The 22,975-nt window shown below is 43.3% G+C and overlaps 1 protein-coding gene across 17 annotated transcripts in view; it reads right to left on the bottom strand.

Annotated features, from left to right (window-relative positions):
* The window catches only part of dst (dystonin), a 570,552-nt gene that overhangs the window by 58,789 nt on the left and 488,788 nt on the right, over nucleotides 1–22,975 (bottom strand). For all 17 annotated transcript variants that reach the window (XM_069886058.1, XM_069886062.1, XM_069886061.1 and 14 more), the window contains 5 exons: nucleotides 14,116–14,319; nucleotides 10,560–10,791; nucleotides 7,778–8,004; nucleotides 4,067–4,189; nucleotides 1,002–1,103 (listed from right to left, as the gene is read on the bottom strand). In XM_069886058.1, the coding sequence (XP_069742159.1) occupies nucleotides 1,002–1,103; nucleotides 4,067–4,189; nucleotides 7,778–8,004; nucleotides 10,560–10,791; nucleotides 14,116–14,319 (888 nt within the window). The remainder of the gene's footprint in view (nucleotides 1–1,001; nucleotides 1,104–4,066; nucleotides 4,190–7,777; nucleotides 8,005–10,559; nucleotides 10,792–14,115; nucleotides 14,320–22,975) is intronic.

Raw genomic sequence — 22,975 nt, forward strand, 5'->3', positions numbered from 1 at the left:
CTGTCAGATTCATTCTAAGTCAAAAGATCAAAGTTTTGTATTTATTTATATCTGAATCTACACTTTATCTGATTATCAAGCTTATGATTATCTAAACTCCCGTTACCCAGAAACGTAATTATCCAAAAGTTATGCATCAGATGATTTTTATTCCACTTACAACTCTGATTATCTGAAATCGGATTCTCCCAAACAAATCAGAAACCCTCAATTATCTGAAATTTGTTCAGAGCTGAACTGACCAGGAGGTCGGGCTCACAGTGGTGGCACCAGTGGACCTCGGGCTCCTGGCGACAGCTGGGAACTCAAGCTCCTGGGAAGGAGCGAGACACTCTGGCTCCTGGCATGAGCAGGGCCTCAGTGGGGACGTGTCAGTGATCGGCAGTTTTTTTTGGTGAGAATTAAAGATCATTTTAATGCTTAAAAAAACTTTCCTTGTTGTCTGTTGTTGTTTAAACTCTGTTACCAGTGATTTGCTGTTGCTACTGAGCTATTTTTAAAATATGACCAATTCTCCGAGAAAACTGTATATCAAAAATAGGCCCAGTCCCGACCATTTCAGTAATCGGAGTTGTACTGTATTACTTCCATAATCTATGATTACTATGAAGTATTTCCAGTTCCTATTTCAGCCAAAGTAATCCAACTTGAGAGATGCAATATCTAAAGAGTTATATTTTACATTTAATGCTCTTAACAATGCAGTATTTACACCCAAGTGACAATTCCCTCAACAGACATCCCAGAGGCGTGCTGTGCAAAAATCATTTGGAATATTAAGAGCCAAGAGTTTGTCAACACTCAGTCGTTTAAGGGGAAGCAAAATTACAGAAAGCAAGCAACCAATTTCCTGTCCAGCTTTTGAAAGGAGATGATCTCAGTCCTGTCAGGTTATTCTTAATGGACAGTTTGTTTTGGAAGTAAAAAGGAAAGCAACTGTATAGTGGCAAGGCTTTAGATCTCAAAAGGTGTGAAAGAATTTCAAAATTATAAAACAGAACCTGCAGTGCATCCTGGAATTGAACTGCCTCCTGCATTGCTTCATCCAACCGATCAATGCGATCTTTCCATGCCTTATTCAGAGTATCCCAGATACTATTCAGCTGTAAACACAAAATATTCAGCCTTAGGATAACAGAGACCAATAAAAACAGAAGTATACCCATTAAATTATCACTTAATACACATACCACGAGTGATTCTTTTACAATTATACATCAAACTCAAAATTAACAGATTCTTCTGCCCTATTTCCTCTACCATTTCCATATTATCCTTTATCCGAAAGATTGAATACAGTTCCTCACTCCACCACTCCAATAGGCCAAACCGACAGCCAATTGCAGTGAAGGTTATTGAGACGAGAACCTATTGCACTGATGGCTGGTTAGCTGGCGGTTCTTTGCAACCTGCCTGTTGGATGTAGTGTTCATTCAATGTGTTCGCAACGTGACCTCTGCCCCCAGTTTCATCACCAACTCCACAGGCATTTCATCCATTGCTGAGCCAATGGACCACACTGTACACCAGCCATAGTATGGCTGCTTTCACTTGAATTGGACCTAAACCATTAACTCTGCTTCTCCTTCCACAGATGCTACCTCGCCTCCTGAGTATTTCTATCATTTTCATAACAGCACGTTTCCAACATCTGAAACTTTTCTAAAGATGGATTGTTTTCTTTCTAACTTTATTTAAATTAACAGATCATTTGTCCACTAAATGAATTCATTATTTTTTATTTGATTTTATTTGAAGAAAAATTTCTAAATCTTTCTGATCCTCTGAGGCCTTTGGAAACAATTAAAGGGTCTTCTGAAGCTGTCCATGGCCAGGTTGCAGATGGACTGCTCCATCTCAGTTAAGCCTCAAGGCAGCTGGGAGCTGCATGGGAGTGTCAAGGGTAGGTCCAACGAACCTCTTAATTCCCCATTGACCGTCCACATGGCCTGAGTCAGCAGTGTGACCGCTTGCCTGGGTGAGTGCGGCTTCAAGCACACTCAAGAAGCTCAACACCATGCAGGACAGAACACCTGATAGGCACCCCCATTCACATCCAGGCGCTCACTGCACCACCAAGGCACAGGAGCAACAATGGGGGCAGGGTGGAGACATCTTTCAGCATTCCTCCAGAGTCCAACTGCCCGGCCATCCTGCCCGAAGTTCCTATACAAGTTGAAACTGTAGTGCTCTACAACAGTCATTTTAACATTGATGTCCACCACCCACAGTCAGCAGCTCAGACCACGAGGATTGCGGGTTCGAGGGGAGCAGCAGTACACCAGAGCAGGAGTACAGACCCTGCCAAGAAGTAGAAGCCTGGGAGAGAGCCCTACATGTTTGGAGATCACAACAGTGCGAGTTCAGCAGCTTCTGGGAACCAGGATCTGTGAAGGTGCCGAGGGCGAGCAAGGTTCCCTAAAGGGGCTTGGGCGCTGACAGCTTTCTAATCTCTTTGAAGGTTTGGAACCAGAAGTTCAGGAGGGAGATGCCTGGAGCTCAGATTCACCATGGCACTGGATTGGAAGCTGCGCGGCCACAGAGGTGACAAGCACAGGAGGAAGCACCGTCGAAGGAGATGGTGGACTCCACAAACACTCGTCGACTCTGTGGGAATGCTCCTTTATTTCCTGATAATGCCATTGCACAGATGGCAGCTCTTTCTGTGCCTTTCAGGTCAAACAAAGGAAAAACTTTTTTTCAAATGTGCACACAATGGAATCTTGACTCTCGAGAAGTGGGACAGATACAGACAACAATGGAATTCGCACATGGATGCTGAGAGCATTGTTTAAAGTACTAAATGAGTAGTTTGGACCAGCTGGTCTTCGAAGGGAAGAGGCTGCTTCTGAAGCAATAGAATCAGAATTTATTGCCATGAACTTGTCACGTGACATGAAGGAATTGGGAAAGTTGGTTGACCTAAAAAGGTCGCCAGAACCAGATGGTCATTATGAGGGAAGTATGGGGAGAAATCACAGGATACAGACATAACCTTCTGATGCTCTAGGATACAGGAAGAGGCCAGAGAACTGGAGTGTGGCAAATGTTAATACCTTGCTCAAAAACAGAACACAGCACGGATAAGCCTCACAATTGTAGGCTGGCCCATTAACCTCAGTGGTGGAAAAATGGTTAGAAACAGTGACCTGGGACAATTGCCACCCAACCCTCCCCCACCCACCCCCTCCCCAGCTAGAATTAGTGAATTCCAGCTAGCACAGATCATGTTTAACCAACTCGAACAAAGTTTCTGACAGGGTAACAGAATCGATGTGATGCACATGAACTTCCAGAAGGCTTTTGATAAGGTGCAACATCACCTGCCTATCACCGAGCTGAACCACGTGGCATTGAAGAGATATTGAAATTCCACAGCTACTCTGGGGCTTTTCTAAAGTCAATACTCAATTCTTTACAATTTATTTGCTGCTGACCATGTTTAGTGAGAGGGGAACGATTAATATGGGGGGGGGGGTTCTTCCTTTTGTTTTGTTCTTATTTTTGATTTTTTTTCTATAACTAGAAGAGATTGGATAATCTTTATATATCAGTATTAGAATATGAGGGGAAATTCCCATAACGATTTTTCACTTTTTCCAAGAATTATATAAATCAATGTATAATTTATATATGACATATTCTGTATTGCATAATATAAAAGCTATACAATTAGTGTCTAAACAATATATACACGTAATATTTCGATCAAATTAATAAAAATATTTTGAAAAGGAATCCCACAGCTAGATCAGCTGTCATCATACTAAATAGTGGAGTAGGCTGAAATGGCTTACTCCTTTTATTTCTACTACCACACCTGGAGTGGGTCTCTGCTTATGGTCCATAACAAGGATGGGTCTCTTTCTGTAAGGAAGGACGTATACATGTTGGAAGCAGTCCAGAGACCAATCTCTGGACTGGCCACATCTTTAATAAGCAGACTGACAACCACCTTTCATCTATTCATGGCACCACAAAGCACCCTGGACAACGTATGTTAAAATTAATTTCTGGACAATGGTTTTTCAGTTGATGTGTACAATTATCCGGGACACACACAAACCTCATCCACGTTTTTCTTCATCACTGGTTTATCAGGATCTCCACAGGCTAAAGTCAGCTCAGCTCCAAGATTCTGAACAATCTCCAACTCTTCCTGAAGTCCATCTATTTCTTCTTTTATTGTCTAGAAAGCAAAAAAAAAATCAAGCACCTAAAATGGATGAGAGGGGGGGGTGGGGGGGTGGCTTGGGAGGAGGGAGGGGGGGGGGAGAAAAAGTCACTGTATATGTGTGAAAAAGAAAAAGTGTATATCATGGCTAATGTGATTTATGGTGTGAAAAATAAAAAATTTAAAAAAAAAAGCATGACATCTATTCAAACGACTGAGGAGAGAAAAATCTCAGAAAATTACATAAATCTCAAGATTTGCAATGGTCTCTCTAACAATAACTACCCATTCTGAGATATTCAGGCTCCTTTAACATCACATGAGAAATATTTTGTCTAAACCTCATTGCAGGTTGGACAAGATTCCACAGACATCCATCTCCTTCTGGAACTGAGCCCAGTGACCAGTAGTCACAGCTCAGCTTGGACAACACGAGCTGATGGGATAAATGACTGCAGAAGATACAATCCTTTATCCGAACATCTAAACTCCAGAAAGCTCCAAAATCTGGCAAGTGGGGAGAGAGATGGCAGTGTGAGTCGGGCGGGTGAGAGACTGGCAACACGAGTTGGGCGGGCGAGGTGGGGGTGGGAAGACTGGCAGCACGAGTCGAGCAGGTGAGGTGGAGAGAGCAGCGCGCGAGTTGGGTGGGTGAGAAAGGGGGGGGAACACTGGCAGCGTGAGTTGGGCGTGCGGGGGTGGGGGGGAAAGAGACAGGCAGCGCGAGCCGGGTGGGTGAAGGGGGAGACCGGCAGCGCGACTGGAAGGGGATGGGGGTGGATACGGCAGCACAATTCGGGTGGGCTTAAATCTGGCTTTCTGAAATCTGGAAAAATCCAAAATTCGGAACACACTGTCCGGATAAAGTATTGTGTACCTGTATCACTGCTAAGTTTCAATCTTTTCCCTGTCTACACTCCCCCATTCCAGGCCCCCCCCCCCCCCCACCCAATGACCTTTCCCCAATACCCACAGAAATGTACTCCTTGTTGTGGTCTCACGTGTAGAAAACCAGGCCTGGCTAAGTCTGCATCCTTCAGGACAGTGGTCACCACAGTGACATCCATAAGCAGAGCATGGAACAAATGGGAGAACTTCTCTCTGCTCCACATTTCCAGTTGGTTCTTTCAGTGAAGGAAACCTAACAAGAACTTTAAACTGAGGGAAGATTTATTCACTCAAGCTCAGTAATGCCTGGATGTCCTTATCGGACAATTGCCTTGATCATGAGTAGCATGGATAATGAATGCTCACCATCTCTTTGGGAGGGCTGATGACTCCAGAACTAGAGGGAATAGGTTGAAGGTCAGAGGGGAAGAGATTCACAAGGGACCTGGGGCAACTTTTTTCACTTAGATGCTGGTCCGTATTTGGAAAGTGCTACTAGAGGAAGCTGTAAAAGTAGGAACATTCTGACATTCATAGGAAATAAGACCAGGAGTAGGTAGTCGAGACTGCTCCGCCATTCAATGAGATCATGATCTGATCAAAAGACATTTGGATGGATATAGGGATAGGAAAGGTTATGGACCAAATGCAGGCAAATAGGACTAGTTCAGAATGCCAGCTTGATCAGCATGGATGAGTTGGGCCGAAGGATCTGTCCCGTGCTGTGTGTCTCTATCTCATCCCACCCCACTTACTTCCCTGCAACCTGTTCTCTCTCATTTGCCCATCTACACCACCCCAATTCCCATGGGGCAGTTCATGGCAATCAATCAAACCACCAACCAGCAGGTGTTTGGGACGTGGGAGGAAACAGAAGCACCTGGGAGAAACCCAGACAGTCACAGGGAGAATATGCAAACTCCACAAAGACAGAGGCTGAGGGCGGGATTCACTCGGTCCCCAGGTGCGATCTCAATCTAGGCCCTTCATTAACACTCTGCTGAAGAAATGGTAAATACAAGCTTGCGATGGAGGTTGGACACAGCCAAGGAGGGGTCGTCTCTTGGGTAACATTAATAGCAAGCTGAGAAATCTGCACAAGGCCCAACACATACAAGAGAAGAGGCTGCAGTCCAAAAAAATGCAAAGGTTCCCCCCTCATCATCAGAAATTGTGGACTGGGGTCCAATGAAGTCCAAATCAGATGGATGGACATCCTAAGCTAAAGCTTCCCTCCCTTTCTGGCTGCCCTCCTCAACTTCAAGGGAAACTCTTTGCACGACTGCAACTGGAACACCTCCCTGACCCCAGAGAGAGCATCCTTTTATCATTCAGGGAAAATTATGCCTGACCGCTCCTCCTTCATTAACCATGGACAAGCACAAAAGAAATCAAATCAATTTATCTCTGACATGCAGCTTTGACCCTGCTTGAGTTTCACACCTCTCAATGCCTACTCTGTGATATGAAGGAGACAATGTATGGAATAAAGAACAACGCAGCAGGAGATGGCTGTTTCACTTGCCTCTGGGGAAACATAATGGGTGGATGAAGATAAAGTGACTGCAGCTGACTCAACTCCCAGCACTCTCTTTAACAAGATTATCGTGACATTTCTAATCAGTTAAACCTCCTCCTCCCTGTCCTAACTGCCACTAATGAAAAAGGCAGGCCTTACAAAAACCCTTTACACACACAAATGATAGAAAAATTTAATCTGAACCAGAAGAGCTTTGCTATAATGCCAGATGTTCAGATGCAGCTAAAGTGTTAGAATTTTTGCATACTATGACAGGTGACACAGTCAGAGATTGAAGTGAAATCCTGAAGGTTAGTGGAACATGAAGTTAACCTTATTGTATTGATCAACAGAAAATAAAAACAGTGATCACTTGAACTAAAAGTCTGCAACCTCCAAAATTAAACCTCGAAAAGAAATATCCAACATTAATTGCACACAAATTACATACAAATCAAATTTTTTAAAATCTGCTGGATATCCAAGAATATGAATGAGAGCAATATTCTACCAAATAATTCTTCTGCTCATAGATGACGTGTTGATCCTTCCACCACCCATAGAAATATACCCTAAATTAATGCTCCCTCACACTGAACTTGACCTCTCTCAGTTATCGAACCAATTTTCTTCCAATGGCTAAAACATTCCATTCAAATCTTTCTTACTGTGGGATTCTAAAACTTCATTGTGTCATTAAGTTTGTGCAATCCAAACGAATGTTCAAATTAATAAGTGTCCAGCCATCTTCATTTTCTCAGATATGGAGGGCTGCGGTTCAAGGATATATGGCAGAATATCATGCGACCACATTACTTAAATTTAAATTATTTTATTTAAAATGCAGATTCTGGTCATTTAAACCCAAGCTGCCCAATTACACCCAAATTAACCTACAACCTCATCCGCTTTGAAGGTGGGAGGAAACCCGGGCACCCGGAGGAAACACGCAGACACGGAGAGAGTGTACAAACTCCCTACAGACGGCAACCAGATTCGAACTCGGGTCACTGGTGCAGTAATACACTAACTGGGGAGTTTTTTGTGCTGCTGTGATATAATTAAACATGGGGACATGATTTACATGATTTCTTCTACCTTGAGCAGCTATTTTGAGGACATGGTCACACATGCATTATATAAAAGGCAAGAATATCTTTCCAGTTAGGCTTTGCATACAACATGGTTTTCCTGACCTCCAGAGCTTCCTGCTGTTCCTTGACAACAGATGGGTCTATCCCGGGTTCCTCTAGTTCTCGGATCAAGTCCTGAGTATCCTTAATGGTGGCAATAAGAGCGGAATGGTCACACCAGAATTTCTCAGCCAGGTCCATCACATCAAGCAGCTTGGCCTCCCGTTCTTCTGCCCGAGATTTGATGTCCTCCCAGTAGAAAACCATTTTGTCCAACTGCTCTTGAACAGCTTAAAGATACAACAGCCTCATCAGAAGCAAGTCAATCCAATGACGTTATGATTATGTAATTAGACCCGCAATCTAGATACATGAAGTAACAAACCACATTCATATTCCAGTGCAGAAAATTGTCAATTGAATAGATGGGACTATTTTCAAATGATGAAATGCCAACAGTAAACTTGACAATTCGATCACGGTACCATCATGATTCATTGTCTCCATCAATCAACTCACTAATGCCCAGTAAGGATTTCACCAAGACCCATCACAGCCCTAGTGAACCATCGGTAAACCAGAGATCTGAAATGCAGAGGTGAGATTAGATTGCCCTGCCCATCGTGGCATTTTTTGACCAAGATTGGCAATGAGCAAGCCTCATTAAATTCATGTCAAAGGGAGGTCCACTCCAGGTTGCTCGGCATTTGGTTGTATTTGCAATAAGATAATGAAGAAGCCGCAAGACCCCAAGATCTTGAGAAGTGGCTTGTAATGTTTTTGCCAACGAGAGCCAGGTAATGAACTCCTCCAACAAGACCACCAACTCAATGCTCCTTGACATGCACTGTCAAACTTCTCACTGTGGATATCCTGAGTTACTGTTCATTCAATTTTACAGCACAGAAATGGGTTTTTTTCTACCACCTCATCCATCTACAAGTAGCTGCCCACATGCCTTTTCAACACTGTAATTGTATATGCCTCCACTATTTCCTTTGCAGCTTGTTCCAAACAATCAGCGTGCTGTGCGAAAAATGAAGCCCCCTCAATCTACTTTAAATTTGTTAAACTTATATCTCTAGTTATGAACTCTCCTGCCCTTGGAAAAATGTCTGTGACCCACAATTTTACAACCTCCAACACCCCTCAGCCTCCTATGTTCCAATCTCTTGTATCTACAGGGCCTCCATTCCTTGGGAACATCCTGGCCAATCTCTTCTGTACTCTCTCCATTGCTCCCAAATCATTCCTACAGATTGGCAACCAGAGCTGGACACAATGCAGTCTAACCAATGTTTTATACAGGTGCAATGTGACGTCCCAATTATTATGCTCAATGCCTTGGCCAATGAAATCAAGCACACCAGAAGCCTTCTTCACTACTCTATCTACCCATGTTGCACTTTCAGTGAACTCTAGACTTGCACCATAAGGTTCCCTCAATACATGAGCATTCCTAAACTCCCTGCCATTTACTCTCTATGTCCTAACAAATTTTGACTTCCCGAAGTGCATTACTTCACCCTGCCTCCACTTTGCCAAATTTCTAGCTGATCTTTGCCCCACTGTATCCTTAAACAGCCTTTCACTATCACAGACTATCAATTTTCATGTCAATAAGAAACTTACCAGTCATATCCCCTACATTCTCATCCAGGTCATATACATCACAAACAAAGGTCCTAGCATTCCTACCTACAGTACACCACATGTTGCAAACTTCCAGTCAGAGGAACATCGTGCAGCACCTACCCTCTGTCACTTATCACAAAGCCAATTTTGGACCAGTTTGTCAACATCCTTCAGATCCCTTGTACAATAACCTTTGGACAAGCCTACCATGCCGGACCTTGTCAAAACCTTCATGAAGTCCTTGGAAACCACGTCTCTCACTCTGCATTCATCAATTTTCTCAGTTACCTCCTCAAAAACCTCCAAACAGAGTTAGGAGCCAATCTCCCCTCGCCAAAGCTGTGTTGATTGCACCTAATTAGCAGCTGCCTTTCTAAGTGAACACAAATCCTGTCCCTCACAGTCTTGATCAACAACTTCGCTGCCGCTGATTCAAGGCTCACCAACTCATAGTTTCCAGGCTTATTGCTACTGCTGTTATTGAACAAAGGAACAACTTTGGCTATTCTCCAGTCTTCTGATAACTCACTCATGAATAACAAACTTGCAAAGGACTCCGTTTGATCCCAAAAATCTCCTCCCTTGCTTCCCTCTCTTCAGCACTCCAGCCATGGCTTTCTTTGACTTGGATAGACAGGGTGGGATCACCATCTGAAGTTCATATGGTGCACACCATTGCAACTTATTTTTTTTTATTTTAAATTTTAGACATACAGCATGGTGGCAGACCCTTTCAGACTACGAGCCTGTGCAACCCAATTGCATCCAATTAACCTACAACCCTCTGTACGTTTCGAATGGTGGGAGGAAACTGAAGCCCCTGGAGGAAACGCATACAGACACGGGGAGAACCCGTACACACATCGTGGGATTCCAACCCCAGTCCTGATCGCTGGCACTGTAATGGTATTGCTCTAACCATTACGCCAATCATGCCGCCTATTTCCTCCTTCCTTACGTCAGGGAAAACTCTCTACCTAGAACCAGTGTAAGATCACCTTTGGCAGAAGGACTGCAGTGTTTCAAGAAGGTAGCTCACCTCCACCTTCTCAAGAGCAGCTATGAAGGAGAAATAAATGTTGGCCGTGCCAACTGATACCCACAAATGTACAAAACCAAACCAAATATACCTCAAATTATTATTCTGCTGAATTGAATGCAGATAGAAATCAAAATGCTAAAAGGGGGCCTTTCTCCCCTACTGAATTACCTTTGGCACAAAAGTCTTTGTCAGTTCCTTCCGAACGCCCAATCAAGTCATCGCCTCGTTGTTTAAGGGTTTCAAACGCTGGCTGCAGCTTATCCAGTTCCATGGTTACATTTTTGTTTTCATTGATCTGCTCTCGGATTTTCTCTACCTCAGCCGAGATGGAAGGTGGCTGCCTCAGTCGGATTGCAATGCGTTCCAAAGCCTCGAGCATTGGGTGTATTTTGTCATGAAACTGCAAAATAGTCAGACCAACGGTAAGTGGGTTACTACTGGTATAGCCCTCTGACAACTAACGGTGTTTTCCCCCGTGTTTTTCCCACCCTCCTCTCTCCGACTCCTCATCGAAGTCACCACTTTCCCTTGAGTGTTTACACGCTGGGGCAGCGGGCATTACTGTCAACACAGATTCAGAGCAACACATGAATGTGCTGTAGAAACTCAGCTGGTCACATAGTAATTAAAGGGTAACTACATTTTGGGCTCAGGCTGGAAATGGTGGTTACCTTTTACTTCCTATGGATGCTAATAACCTGCAGAGTTTCTCCAGCCCGTGTGTTTATTGCACTTGACCCCAGTACCTGCAGCTTTTCTTGTTTAACACAGATCCAGTGACCAAGGTTTAACCTCAGCCACTGCCTATTTGGAGTTTGCACTCTTTCTGCCACCACTTGGCTGCCTCCAGTTTCCTCCACATCTCAGAGTTGCCAGCAGGTTAAAGGGTTACTATAACCTGCCTGGCCATAAATGATGAAAGAATCAAGAGTGGAGTTGAAGGGAGAGTGGAGAAAAAGGTTGCAGAGATAGGAGAGGGGGAAATGGATTGCCAGAATTACTGGATTCCCTCTGCATCACAATATGCAATTTAACATCAGAGTTCCTGCATCACCGGATACGCATCCACATTTTTTTGCTTTTCTGGTAGCTTTGTTCAAAGCATAGCATCTCCCCACAGCTTGGTGCTGCCTATAGCTTGAAGACCCAGGTGATAAGGCATGGTTAAATCCATCTCGTACCGATGTTTGCAGAACGCAGTTTCCTCAACATCTGTCAAGGAAAGCAGCAAGCCAAGACTTGGGCTTGTGCGTAGCAGTAACCTTGTTAAACCTTCTTAAAATATTTCAATAGGCTCCTGAGTAAATGCAGTAAACAGTGAGCATGCTCATCTCAATTGGCTGCTCAACCCACAGTGAGGGCACGGCAATTTTCTGAAACCACTTTAACTGCTGGTGAGAAAGCCTTTATCGGTTGCTGCTTTTTATCTTTAACCTTTTCTGTTGCTTTCATTTTGCAAAGCTTGCAATTCCAAATGTTGCTTGCAACTACTCAAGAATGGGAACTTCCAGGGGTAAAACAAATGGCCCTAAATTTGGAGAGTGAAGAGAGGACCTGAAGGAGATGGTAGACCAATGTACCGTATCTTACATCTTATCAGTATTTGCAATGTCATCAGGCACAAATTCATGACCAGGTGGGGACAGGATACACAAGAAAGGAAACTGTCTTCAGTACTTCTGGACTCAGAATGACCTAGTAAAGACTGGTATCATCAAGCAACAGCAGATGACAGTCAGCTGTTATGTGGGAACAGGGCAACCCAGAATGCCCTCCACTGCTATATAAACAGAAACTGGTGGGAACACTCAGCAGGTGAGCTGTGGACAGAGAATAGTGATGCTGTTAGCAGCTCTTGCACAGGTTAAACATTCATTCTCTCCACAGTGGTTGATGGGACATGGACAAGAACAGTAAGGGCAGCATTTATCCCTTATAGCTCAGGAATTCAACTACCATCAATGGGTCTGGTGTCACATGTAGACCGATACAGTCAGCTCCCTGGCCATCAACTCTCCAACCCATGCACTAGCTAAGCCTCTTTGCTGAGATGGGAAATTAGATCAGAGTGATCCAGAGTATGAGGATGAGCGAGAGAACCAGGGCAGCCAGAAAAAACAGAACAGGATGGGCAGAGTGCAAGCTGGACTGGCGGGCAGAGTGCAGTCCAGATGCAACTAGATTGGAAGGAGGCTGGGGCTCATAGCAGGGATGAGGCAGGTGAGAAATTGGGGGCTAATACAATACTCAAAGAGAGCAAGTGTAGTGGACAAGATAGGCAGGTGCACGGCAAAGTGAGAGGAGAGACCCATGGATTCAATTGCGTTTATTTCAATGCAAGAGGCAATAACAGGTAAGGCAAATGAATCCAGGGCATGGGATGGCTCGGGAGACTGGCATAATATAGCCATAACAGGTACGTAGCTGAGAGAGGAGCAAGAGTGGCAGCTCAATGCCCCAGGGTACAGGTACTACAGGTGCAATTGAGGGGCAGGTAAGGGTGGGGGGGGGGGGGGAAGGGGAAATTGATTTTTGATAAAGGGAAGACAACAACAGTGCTTAGAGAGAATATCCATGGGAGATCATCAAGTGAAGCTCTATGGGTAGAGCTTAGAAACAAGAAGGGAATGAGCTCTTTGAAGGGCCCTCAAATTTTCAAATGGAATTGGATGGGCAGATGCACAAGGAAATTGCAGCTATCTGCAAGAATAAAAATAGTATAACTTGGTGACTTCAACTTCCCAAAAATTGACTGGAACTCCCAGAGCACAAAGAATTTGAACAGGGTGAAATTTGTGAACTATGTCCAAAAGAGCTTCCACGATCAACATATTGAGGGTTCCACTGGAGCAGGCACAACACTGGAGCCCCTGTGGGGCCAGGATTGGGCAAGTGACTGAAGTAACAGTGAGGGAGCACCTTGGTGTACAATAACAACATCCAAAAGATATCTGGACAGATTTATGTATGGGAGAGGTTTGGACAGATACAGATCAAGTGCAGGCAAATAGGACAAGCCCAGAATACCATAATGGGAGGCATGGACTGGTTGAGCTGAAGGGCTGAGAACATGAGCAAGATCCATAGACAAAAACACCTGGAAGACCTGGCTCAATGAAATTTCAGGGTAGTTAAAAGTAAAAGGGGGCAGTTGAGATGGGAAACAAAAAAAGAAAAATAATATTGATTTTGAAGAAATGGAAGGAAAAAAAGAACAGTGTTATGTACAAGGAATGTGATGACATCAGCTTTTCTCCACCTTTGATCCATGGACCTGGTGGTTTGTGGGTTTATTATGGGAGATCCACGGTGATGGAAAATATTACAGATAATGCAAACAAATAATGTGTAAAAAAAAAAATGGTTGCAAATTTAACAAAATCTCTCAAAAAAAGTCTACCAAAATAAAAATCCTGTTGATGATGTGGGAAGGCATCCAAGGTTTCCAGACCTCTCTCCAACCCCACCCCAATGGTTTGCTGTTGGTGGTTCACAGTAAATAAATGGAGATAAGGAGGTCTGTGTGCATTGGGGAATGCTGAAAAACCACTGGATCAGATGACAACAGATTCAAATGCACACTGCTTGATTCCAGATATGTAGTGAAATAAGTTGATTTTTCAAGGTTGATGGATTTGAACTAAAACACAGCCTTACAGTGAGTAGAAAGCTGTTGTGGGGACACCAACAGCAAAGTCGTATTCCATGACTGGGCAGGCCATACCTGAGTAGATTGGGAAATGGCTTCATCCAGTGAGATCGCTCTTTGCTTGACAGCTTCTTTGACCTCGCTGTACAGGGCATCAGCAGCAGTGTACTTCTGCTGAATGGTCAGGCCTTCCCGAGGGCTTAGCTCCAGGAGCTGAGGTCCAGTCTTGTTCATTTTATCAATGTGGGGCTTGTGTTCGGCTATTAACTCTCGCAGTTGCTGCAACAGAATTAAAAACAACACATCCCCATTACAAGATCACAAGATATAGGAGCAGAAGTAGGCCCACTGGCCCATCGAGACTGTTCCAACATTCTATCCATGAGTTGATCCATCTACTCACTCTGCCCCATTGCCCGGCTTTCTCCCCCTAACCCTTGCTGCTCTGATTAATCAAATACCTATCATTCCCTACCTTAAATACATCCAAAGGCCTCACTTCCACAGCCGCCTATCAACCCTCTGACTAAAAAGTTTTTCTGTATCTTTTTTAAATTGATGCTCTTTTATCCTGAAATTAAAGGCTACATATCAAACAAGTATAAGTATCCAGGCTGAACATTTGGGCAACTTAAGGAGGGAGAACAGAAGAGCCTGCAGCACAAATGGAGACAGTCAAAGACTGACAAAGCATTCTTCTTAATTACTTGGGGCTCACTGTCACAGATTAGTTGCTTCATCCCCTGTTTGTGGAGTTTAATGCTCAGAATGGCTCATGTTGCCCAACTTGTTCGAGCTTCACGTGAGCTGCCTTGCTCTTCATATGAACCCTTTTAGGACAGCCCAGTGAAGTACGTTTGAAGTAGAGTCCCTTTTGCAATGAGGAAAGTAATTTCTTTCTTGCCATATAACTGACCGTTATTCCCTCATACATGCAGCAACTGGCCACATGTGTTTTCCACAAAACACACCGTCGTTTCTCACCTGGACAATTCCGACAGCATTGCCCAAACTTGCCTCCTCTACAACCAAGGGGAAAGGGTTTGGGCGCAGTGGAACTCCACCACCTGCAGGTAACATACCATTTTGACTTTGGACTGTATCCTCACTGGGCCTAAACTCCACAACAGCACCTTCACCAGAAGGACTCCAGCTCAGCACCACCTTCTCAAGGACAATGGTGGATGGGCAATAAATGCTGGCCTCAACTCAGCACCAAAGTATCAGCTTGGACTTAGAACATAGAACACCACAGCACAGTACAGGCCCTTCGGCCCTTGATGTTGTGCCAACCCATTGTGCCCAAATCTCCAGAATAAGAGTGGAATCTGGAAGGGAGCACTGAACCAAGCAAGGCAAATTCAATGTTTCCCCATCACATTCTCTTTCTTTCCCTCTCCTGTACTTACCTTAACATACCATCTTGCTAATTCACTCAAATTATGAATTGCATGAGGAGTAGTCTATAATTTGCAAAAGGCAAGCTGTAATTACAACAAATTATTCAGAAAAATAATTGTTATTGTTTATTGGTGAGGAAAAATGAGCAGAAAAACAGGGAAAGTATATTACGGTTATGTAGAGCACTGGTGATATCATATCTTGAGAATTCTTGAATTAGAAGTACATATACAAAAGAAGCAATGTTTACTTTTCAGATGCGAGACTATTTGCAAAGCAAGTCTGAAGTTGTTGGTGTAAAACTGAATGTTTCAAAGACTGTGAGACGATCACATTGCTCGTGAAACAAGTACACCACCCAACTCTGCTGTCCAAAGAGACCACAATACACGCCATGCTTAACGATACATCAGATAATTATTTTGGTAAATGAAGGCTGCACTCCATAAAAGGGAATATAGGGACACAATACAACTGTGATTGAATCATGTCTTTGCCTAGATGTACTATAATGTCCATCTTTCAAATTTAAAGGGCAAAGTTTCATGGAAAGTGGGAACACTTTCAAGGTCATGTGATCCGCAGCAGATGCCAGCTGTTTGTTTAAATGCAGCAGCCATCAATTCTACTTCTCCAAACACACGGCAGATCAATTTAAATGTGTTAAAACTGAACTCCCACACACTTTGAGAGCAGGACATGCTATTCTGAAATGGGAGAAAGTAGGCTCAGAAAGGGGTCTTTATCGCTGGTCTTCCAACCTCTGTGAGGAAGTTGGCCAAACAAAACCTTCAGATATGAACTTGCCAACCTTGAACTAACAGACTTCAAGAGTATTCTGGGTGAAACAGTGAAAACATTTGTTGCCTGGCAGACAGCCAGGTCCCAGAGGGAAAAGGAAATTCAAACAAACAAGTGCTTTGAAGATGATATCATGGGGGAAGGCTTGACCAAAGGGTCTAAAGTACAAAACTCTTGTCACTTCCTGCAAAACTTGCACCGGAACAGAGGTTTCCAATTAAGTTAAAGAAGAAAACATGAGCCAAGATTTTGCAAAAAATTGCCCAGGGAAGTGTCAGAGTTCGCAGACATTATTCCACCTAAAAAACATCTTCCTTTTTCCTGCATTTACAAAGGGCAAAAATCAAAGTTCTGATTTATTTCACATACGACCCTGAGATTCAGATAGTTGCTTAGTTGCTGTCGACAGTAGTGGGCTGTTCTTGGATCCTGAACTCCCGGAGCTCAAATAATCCTGTATCAAGTTTAAAGTGCAGCAACAGCCTTGCTGCTAAGCATGGTCTGTACTGAAGAGAAGGGTGCAAGTGCTTCAGGATAAGTGTTTTTAGTGTCAAAAGACTTTTAGGTCAGGTTTTAGTTTGATGTGGATATCATGTTCACCACAGACGTGGGCCAAAGGATCTTTTCCTGTGCTATACTGTTTTGTGTGGTATGTGAAACAAACTTGTTCAGATCGATGGTGATTTTGCCCTTCCACAGTGCCCTGTGACAAAGGAGGAAAAACCCAACACCCAACCCCAACCAACCAATTTTCCCTTGCAACCGCTGCAACCGTGTCTGCCTGTCCCGCATCGGACTTGCCAGCCACAAACGAGCCTGCAGCTGACGTGGACATTACCCCTCCATAAATCTTCGTCCGTGAAGCCAAGCCAAAGAAAAGAAGAGCACTGCGACCTGTAACTTCAGAAAATGCCCCCATCATTTCAAGCCTTTGGATATTAAGCTCATTTATCTAATATTATCAGAAAGGGAGAAATTATGCTTGCAAAAAACATAATATTATCTCATTGTTTCATCTGCAAGGACATATAGATAGGTTAAATGAGTGGGCAAGGGTCTGGCAGATGGAGTACAACGTTAGCTAATGGGAGGTTATCCACTTGGGGAGAAAAATGGAAGATTGGATTATTATTTAAATGGCAAGCGATTGCAGCATGCTGCCATGCAGAAGGACTTGGGAGTGCTTGTGCATGAATCGAAAAGGTTGGTTTGCATGTGCAACAGTCTATCAAGAAGCCAAATAGAATATTGGCTTTCATTGCTGGAAGGATTGAATTTAGGAGCATGGAAGTTATGCTGCAACTGTACAAGATATTGGTGAAGCTGTATCTGGAGAACTGCGCGCAGTTCTGGTCTCTTTACTTGAGGAAGGATGCACTGGCTTTGGAGGCGGTGTAGAGGAAGTTGATCAGGTTGATTCCAGATAGGAAGGGGTTAGCCCATGAGAGATTGAATCATCTGCGACTGTACCCACTGGAATTTAGAAGAATGAGAGGGGATCTTTTAGAAATATAAAATTATTAAAGGCATAGATAAGATAGAGGTAGACAAGGTGTTTCCATTGGTAGGGGAGACCAGAATAAGGGGACATAGCCTCGATTCAGGGTAGTAGATTTAGGATAGAGATGAGGAAGAATTAATTTTCACAAGAGGATGGTGAATCTATGGAATTCGCTGCTCATTGAAGCAGTGGAGGTGACCTTAGTATATAAGATAAGATTGGATAGATTTTTATGTAATCATGGAATTAAGGGATATGGGGGAAAAGGCAAGTAGGTGGAGATGAGCCTATCTTCAAATCAGCCATAATTTCATTGAATGGCAGAGCAGGCTTGATGGACGACTCCTGCTCATATTTCCGACTTATGCTCTTAACCAAAGTGTGAAAATTGTCAATGAAACTAGCAACGGCATCAATGAAGAAATCAGAGGGTAAAATTAACTAGCAATCTATACCTATTCTGGTGCATGATCAGAAACCATTGACATGTCTTGAGATGGGTGATTCTTTTTCTTCAGAAAGACAAGATTAACAAGAAGGGAGAAACCTTTTCAGAAGCAGAGTTTAAAGGTGTTTGCAATACAGACAAGAAATTAGTTGTCAATATTAACTTGCTCAGAACTTCATTTCAGGAATCTGCATATTTCCAATTTTATTTAAATCCGTCTCGACACTGAAACATCAATACCAGAAAATGCACCATAACAGGCATATTTGATTGTTCACAAAGATGTTGCTGGGACTTGAGGAACTAGTTACAGAGAAAAATTAAACAGATTAGAACTTTATTTCCTGGAGTATCAGAGAATGAAGGGAGATTTGATAATATGTAAAATGATGAGGGGTGTAGATAGAGTAAATCCAAGCAGGCTTTTTAATTGAAGGGCAGATGAGACAAGGCCTAGTGTACATGGGTTAAGTGTGAAAGCTGAAATATTTAAAAAGGACATTCAAGGTCACTTCTTCACTCAGACAGTGGTGAGAGAGTGGAATGAGCTGCCAGCTGAAGTGGTCAATGCAAGATCATTTTTGACATTTAGAAAGATCTCACATGGATGGAAGGGGTATGGAGGGTTATGGTCCGGGTACAGGTCAATCAGACTGGACAGAATAATGGTTTGGCACTAACTAGATGGGCTGAAGAGCCTCTTTATAAAAAATTTTTAATTTTTTTCTGTGTTGTAGTGTTCTATCAATGAACCAATTTAAGAAGCTATAGGGTTGTAAGAAGATTCTTTGAACAAACCTGACTGATCCTGAAGACGAGTTAATAAATAAAAGTGCTGTAGAAATTCAGCAAGTCCCACAGCATGCACAGGAGGCCAAAATACATAACCAACATTTTGGGCCAGAGCCCTTTGTCAAGGTGTGAGCAAAAAGCAGGCAGGCACCAAAATAAAAAGGCAGGAAGCAAGAAGGGGCAGGGGGAATGAGCACAGGCCAAGAGGCCATAGGCAGACATGGAGAGGAGAGAAAAGTTGAGAATTGATCAGGGCAGGGGATAGCTCTTTGAATAAAGAGCTGGAGGAAAGGAGACAGGGGGATAGGGAAAGGGTGAGAAAGGGACAGGGGGTAGGGAGCTGGAGAAAAGGAGACAGAGGAATAGGAAAAGGGAGAGATGGGAGGGATGTAACTGAAACCGGAGAAGTCGCTGTTATTGCCACCTGGTTGGAGGATGCCCAGTCAGAATATGAGGTGTTATTCCTCCAATTTATGGGTGGTCTCAGTTTGGCAGTGCTTGAGACCATAGCCAAACATGAGAATGGTGTGGGGAATTGAAATGAGTGACCATTGGGATATCCCAGCTATCAGGCCCAGTGGACAGAGACACATCTTTAGCATGTGGTTGGCTTCCCTTCCTGAAAGGTTTGTGGGAGTTCCGTCACCAAATATACCCAGTCAGCAACTGATCAATTTTTTAAGGGTTTTATGGAGTATGGAATTTGTGTGAGAAAATAGCTCTGTGATTGAAGATCAGCTGCAATCTTATTCAAAGGTAGGGTAGGTGTTTGAGGCCAAATTAGCTACTCTTGTTTTTATTTCATAAAACAGCACTTTTCATTCACAAATGAAATGTTGCACATAAAATGATTTACAGAAGGGCATCGTGAATGTTCATTTCTGGATTACACGGAGAATTCATCACGTGACCATTGCTTCAAAAATAGTTAACATCTATCACATTAGATGTGTGCAGAGCTAACTCACCTAGCTCAGCAGATCCAGTGGCAGAAAGAGGTTGCTGAAAGCTGTTAGTGATGGTGTGTTCGTGAACTGGAGGGAGAAGCACATCAACTGGGCACCTTTGACTGGCTTTGAACCGCAGAACATTACAGCACACAAACAGGCCCTTTAGCCCATCTTGTCCCAACCGAACGAGATTTCTAACTCATTCCCACCACATGCACCCATACTGTTGCCCTCCTTACCACGCCCCCATCCATGTACCTATCCAAATTTCTATTAATGTTGAAATTGATCCCACATTCACCACTTCTACTGGCAGCTTGTTCCGTACTCTCACCACCCTCTGAATGAAGTTCCCTCAAATATTCCACCTTTCACCCTTAACCCATGTCCTTCCATTCTTGTCTCACTCAATCTGCTTGCATTTACCCCATCTATACCCCTCATAATTTTGTATACATCTATCAAATCTCCCCTCATTGCCCAATACTCCAGGGAATGAAGACCTTGCCTATTCAAGCTTTCTCTATAACTCATCTTAAGTCTTAGCAACATTCTTGCAAATTTTCTCTGTACTTTTTCAATCTTATAGATAACTTTTCTGACATTAGGTGACCAAATGCACACGATATTCCAAATTTGGCTTCATAAATGCCTCATACATTGTCAAAATAACAACCCAACTTCTATACTCTCTACATTGATTTATAAAGACCGATGTGCCAAAAGCTCTCATTACGAACCTATCTACCTACGACACCACGTTCCAGGTCCCTGTTTTGTTGCACTCTGCAATTCCCTACTGTTTACCATGCAAGTCCTACCCTAGTTCATCCTCCCAAAGATGGCATTAAATTCCATCTGCCATTTCGTGGCCCATTTTCCCAACTTGTCCAGATCCCATTGCAAGCCTTGAAAGCCTTCTTCGCTGTCCACAACACCCTCAATCTTAGTGTTGCCTGTAACTTTGCTGATCCAATTTACCTCATTATTATCCAGATTGTTGATATACCAACAACAAAGGACCAAGCACTGATCCTTTAGGCAAGTCATAGGCCTCCCATCAGAGTGGCAATCATCTGCTACCACTCTCTGCTTCTCTCACAAAGCCAATGTCAAATCTAATTTTCTACTTCATCCCGAAGACTGAGTGACTGAACCTTCTTGACCAACCTCCCACATGGGTTGTGTTAAAGGCCTTACTGAAGACCAAGGGTAGCCAGGGGTTCGTGAACATCCATGCCACTCCACCTCTGACAGGCCCAGAATCAACTGTCACGTTGAGACCACAGCTGGGTTAAAAATACACAAGCTGATAATGTTCACTCTAATACCTAAAGAACTAGATCAATATCCCAGAAATAAGTCCATTGCAAAAGAGCATTCACAACGGATAATGGGCTTCTTAAATAGACCCAGACACACATAAGCTTAACAAAAGCCACCCTGTATGTTCTGATAAGTTTCTGTAGGCTCCAATTTTTCTTAGATGGATTGTTGTACATCTGGATCAGAATTCACATGCTGGTCAGACCAATATTTATCTCTCACTCAGTGTTACAGAAATGTTTTATTTTGTCATCTCATTCAACTGTTTGTGGAAATTTCCTATGTAAAATCTACCATTGCCTTTCAAAGGCCAGACTTCACAATCACAGGATGAAATCTCTAATAGACATTCTGCGATGTACAACTCCTAAAGTCCCGATTCTTTTGAATTTATAGTACAGATTTGTACCTATCAACTAATTCTTAAATTAACACATTTAAAATTGACAAAGATGTGTACTAATTTGAAGCGAATTAACTTACCGGTGTAATTTTTGCTATCTCAGCAAACAATGTTTCTGATTTACGGAAACATCAGACTACTTTTTTTTAAGAGACACAGCATGGTAACAGGCTGAAGCACTTGCAGTCTTTATCAACAGAAGTGCAGAAAAAATGGGCAGGCCATCCTCTTCCTCTGGAACACCTTTCATCACAGAACCCAGCCTCCAGCTAGTTTAATGGCTGAGAGCACCAGACACACAGCGCCGACTTGACCACACAACCATGCTGGCATCTATCTGTGACTGCAAAGAGTGAAAATCATGGAGCTTCTTAGCATAGAAGCAGGTCCTTTGGCTGACGAGGTTGTCCATCCCAGCAAGTCCCATTTGCCTGCGTTTGGCCAATATCCCTCCAAAACCTTCCCATCCAAGTACTTGAGGTCAAAATGGAATAATTACACCACATTCAATTCCATTCACAGCTTCTCAGCAAATGAATGCCTGGTTGCAGCAAGACTTAGACAACAATCTGGCACGGGTTGATAAGTACCAAGTTACATTCATGCTGCAAATACCAAGCAACGACCATCTCCAACAAAAGAGAGCCTATCCACCTATTCTTGGCATTCAACAATTTTACTAGCACTGACTCACGATCAATATCCTAGGATCACCACTGAGCAGACTTGACACATGAATATCATGCTCCAGGAGGTTGGATATCCTGCAGCAAGTGGCGGAGTTTGCAAAGTCTTTCCATCGTTTGCAAGGTACATGTTGGCGGTGTGATAGAATAGTCTCTATCCACCTGGATGAGTCAGCTCCAATCAGTGTCAAGAAGCAGGGCAAAGCAGACCAATTAATTGGCTCCCCATCAACCATGCCAAACATGGCATCCACCTTTGATGCATAGTAGATCCAGAATCCATTAAAGATTGAACGGTATATACACCTGTATCCACTGTGTTGCCACCTGTCATAGCATCTGCCTTCTGGTAGGACTGTGAAGAAGTCTTCCATAATTGCATGAAGGCATCATCCTGTGATTTTGTAGGTTATCCTATTATTTGGCCAGTCTATTAGATAGCTTTTCCCAATTTAGACACAACACAGAGTACCTGTTCCTTCTGTATTTGTTTTTTTTCCTCCCACTTAACCTTCAGGTCAGGAGATTCTGCTGCAGGTCTGACAGGATGAAGACCTCCCCTACGTAATGCAATACAAATAGACTCCACAAGCCCAGCACCTCTCATTCAGCTCACCTGTACCTCCC

Source organism: Narcine bancroftii, chromosome 6, assembly GCF_036971445.1.
Source record: "Narcine bancroftii isolate sNarBan1 chromosome 6, sNarBan1.hap1, whole genome shotgun sequence".
Taxonomy (NCBI): Eukaryota; Metazoa; Chordata; class Chondrichthyes; order Torpediniformes; family Narcinidae; genus Narcine; species Narcine bancroftii.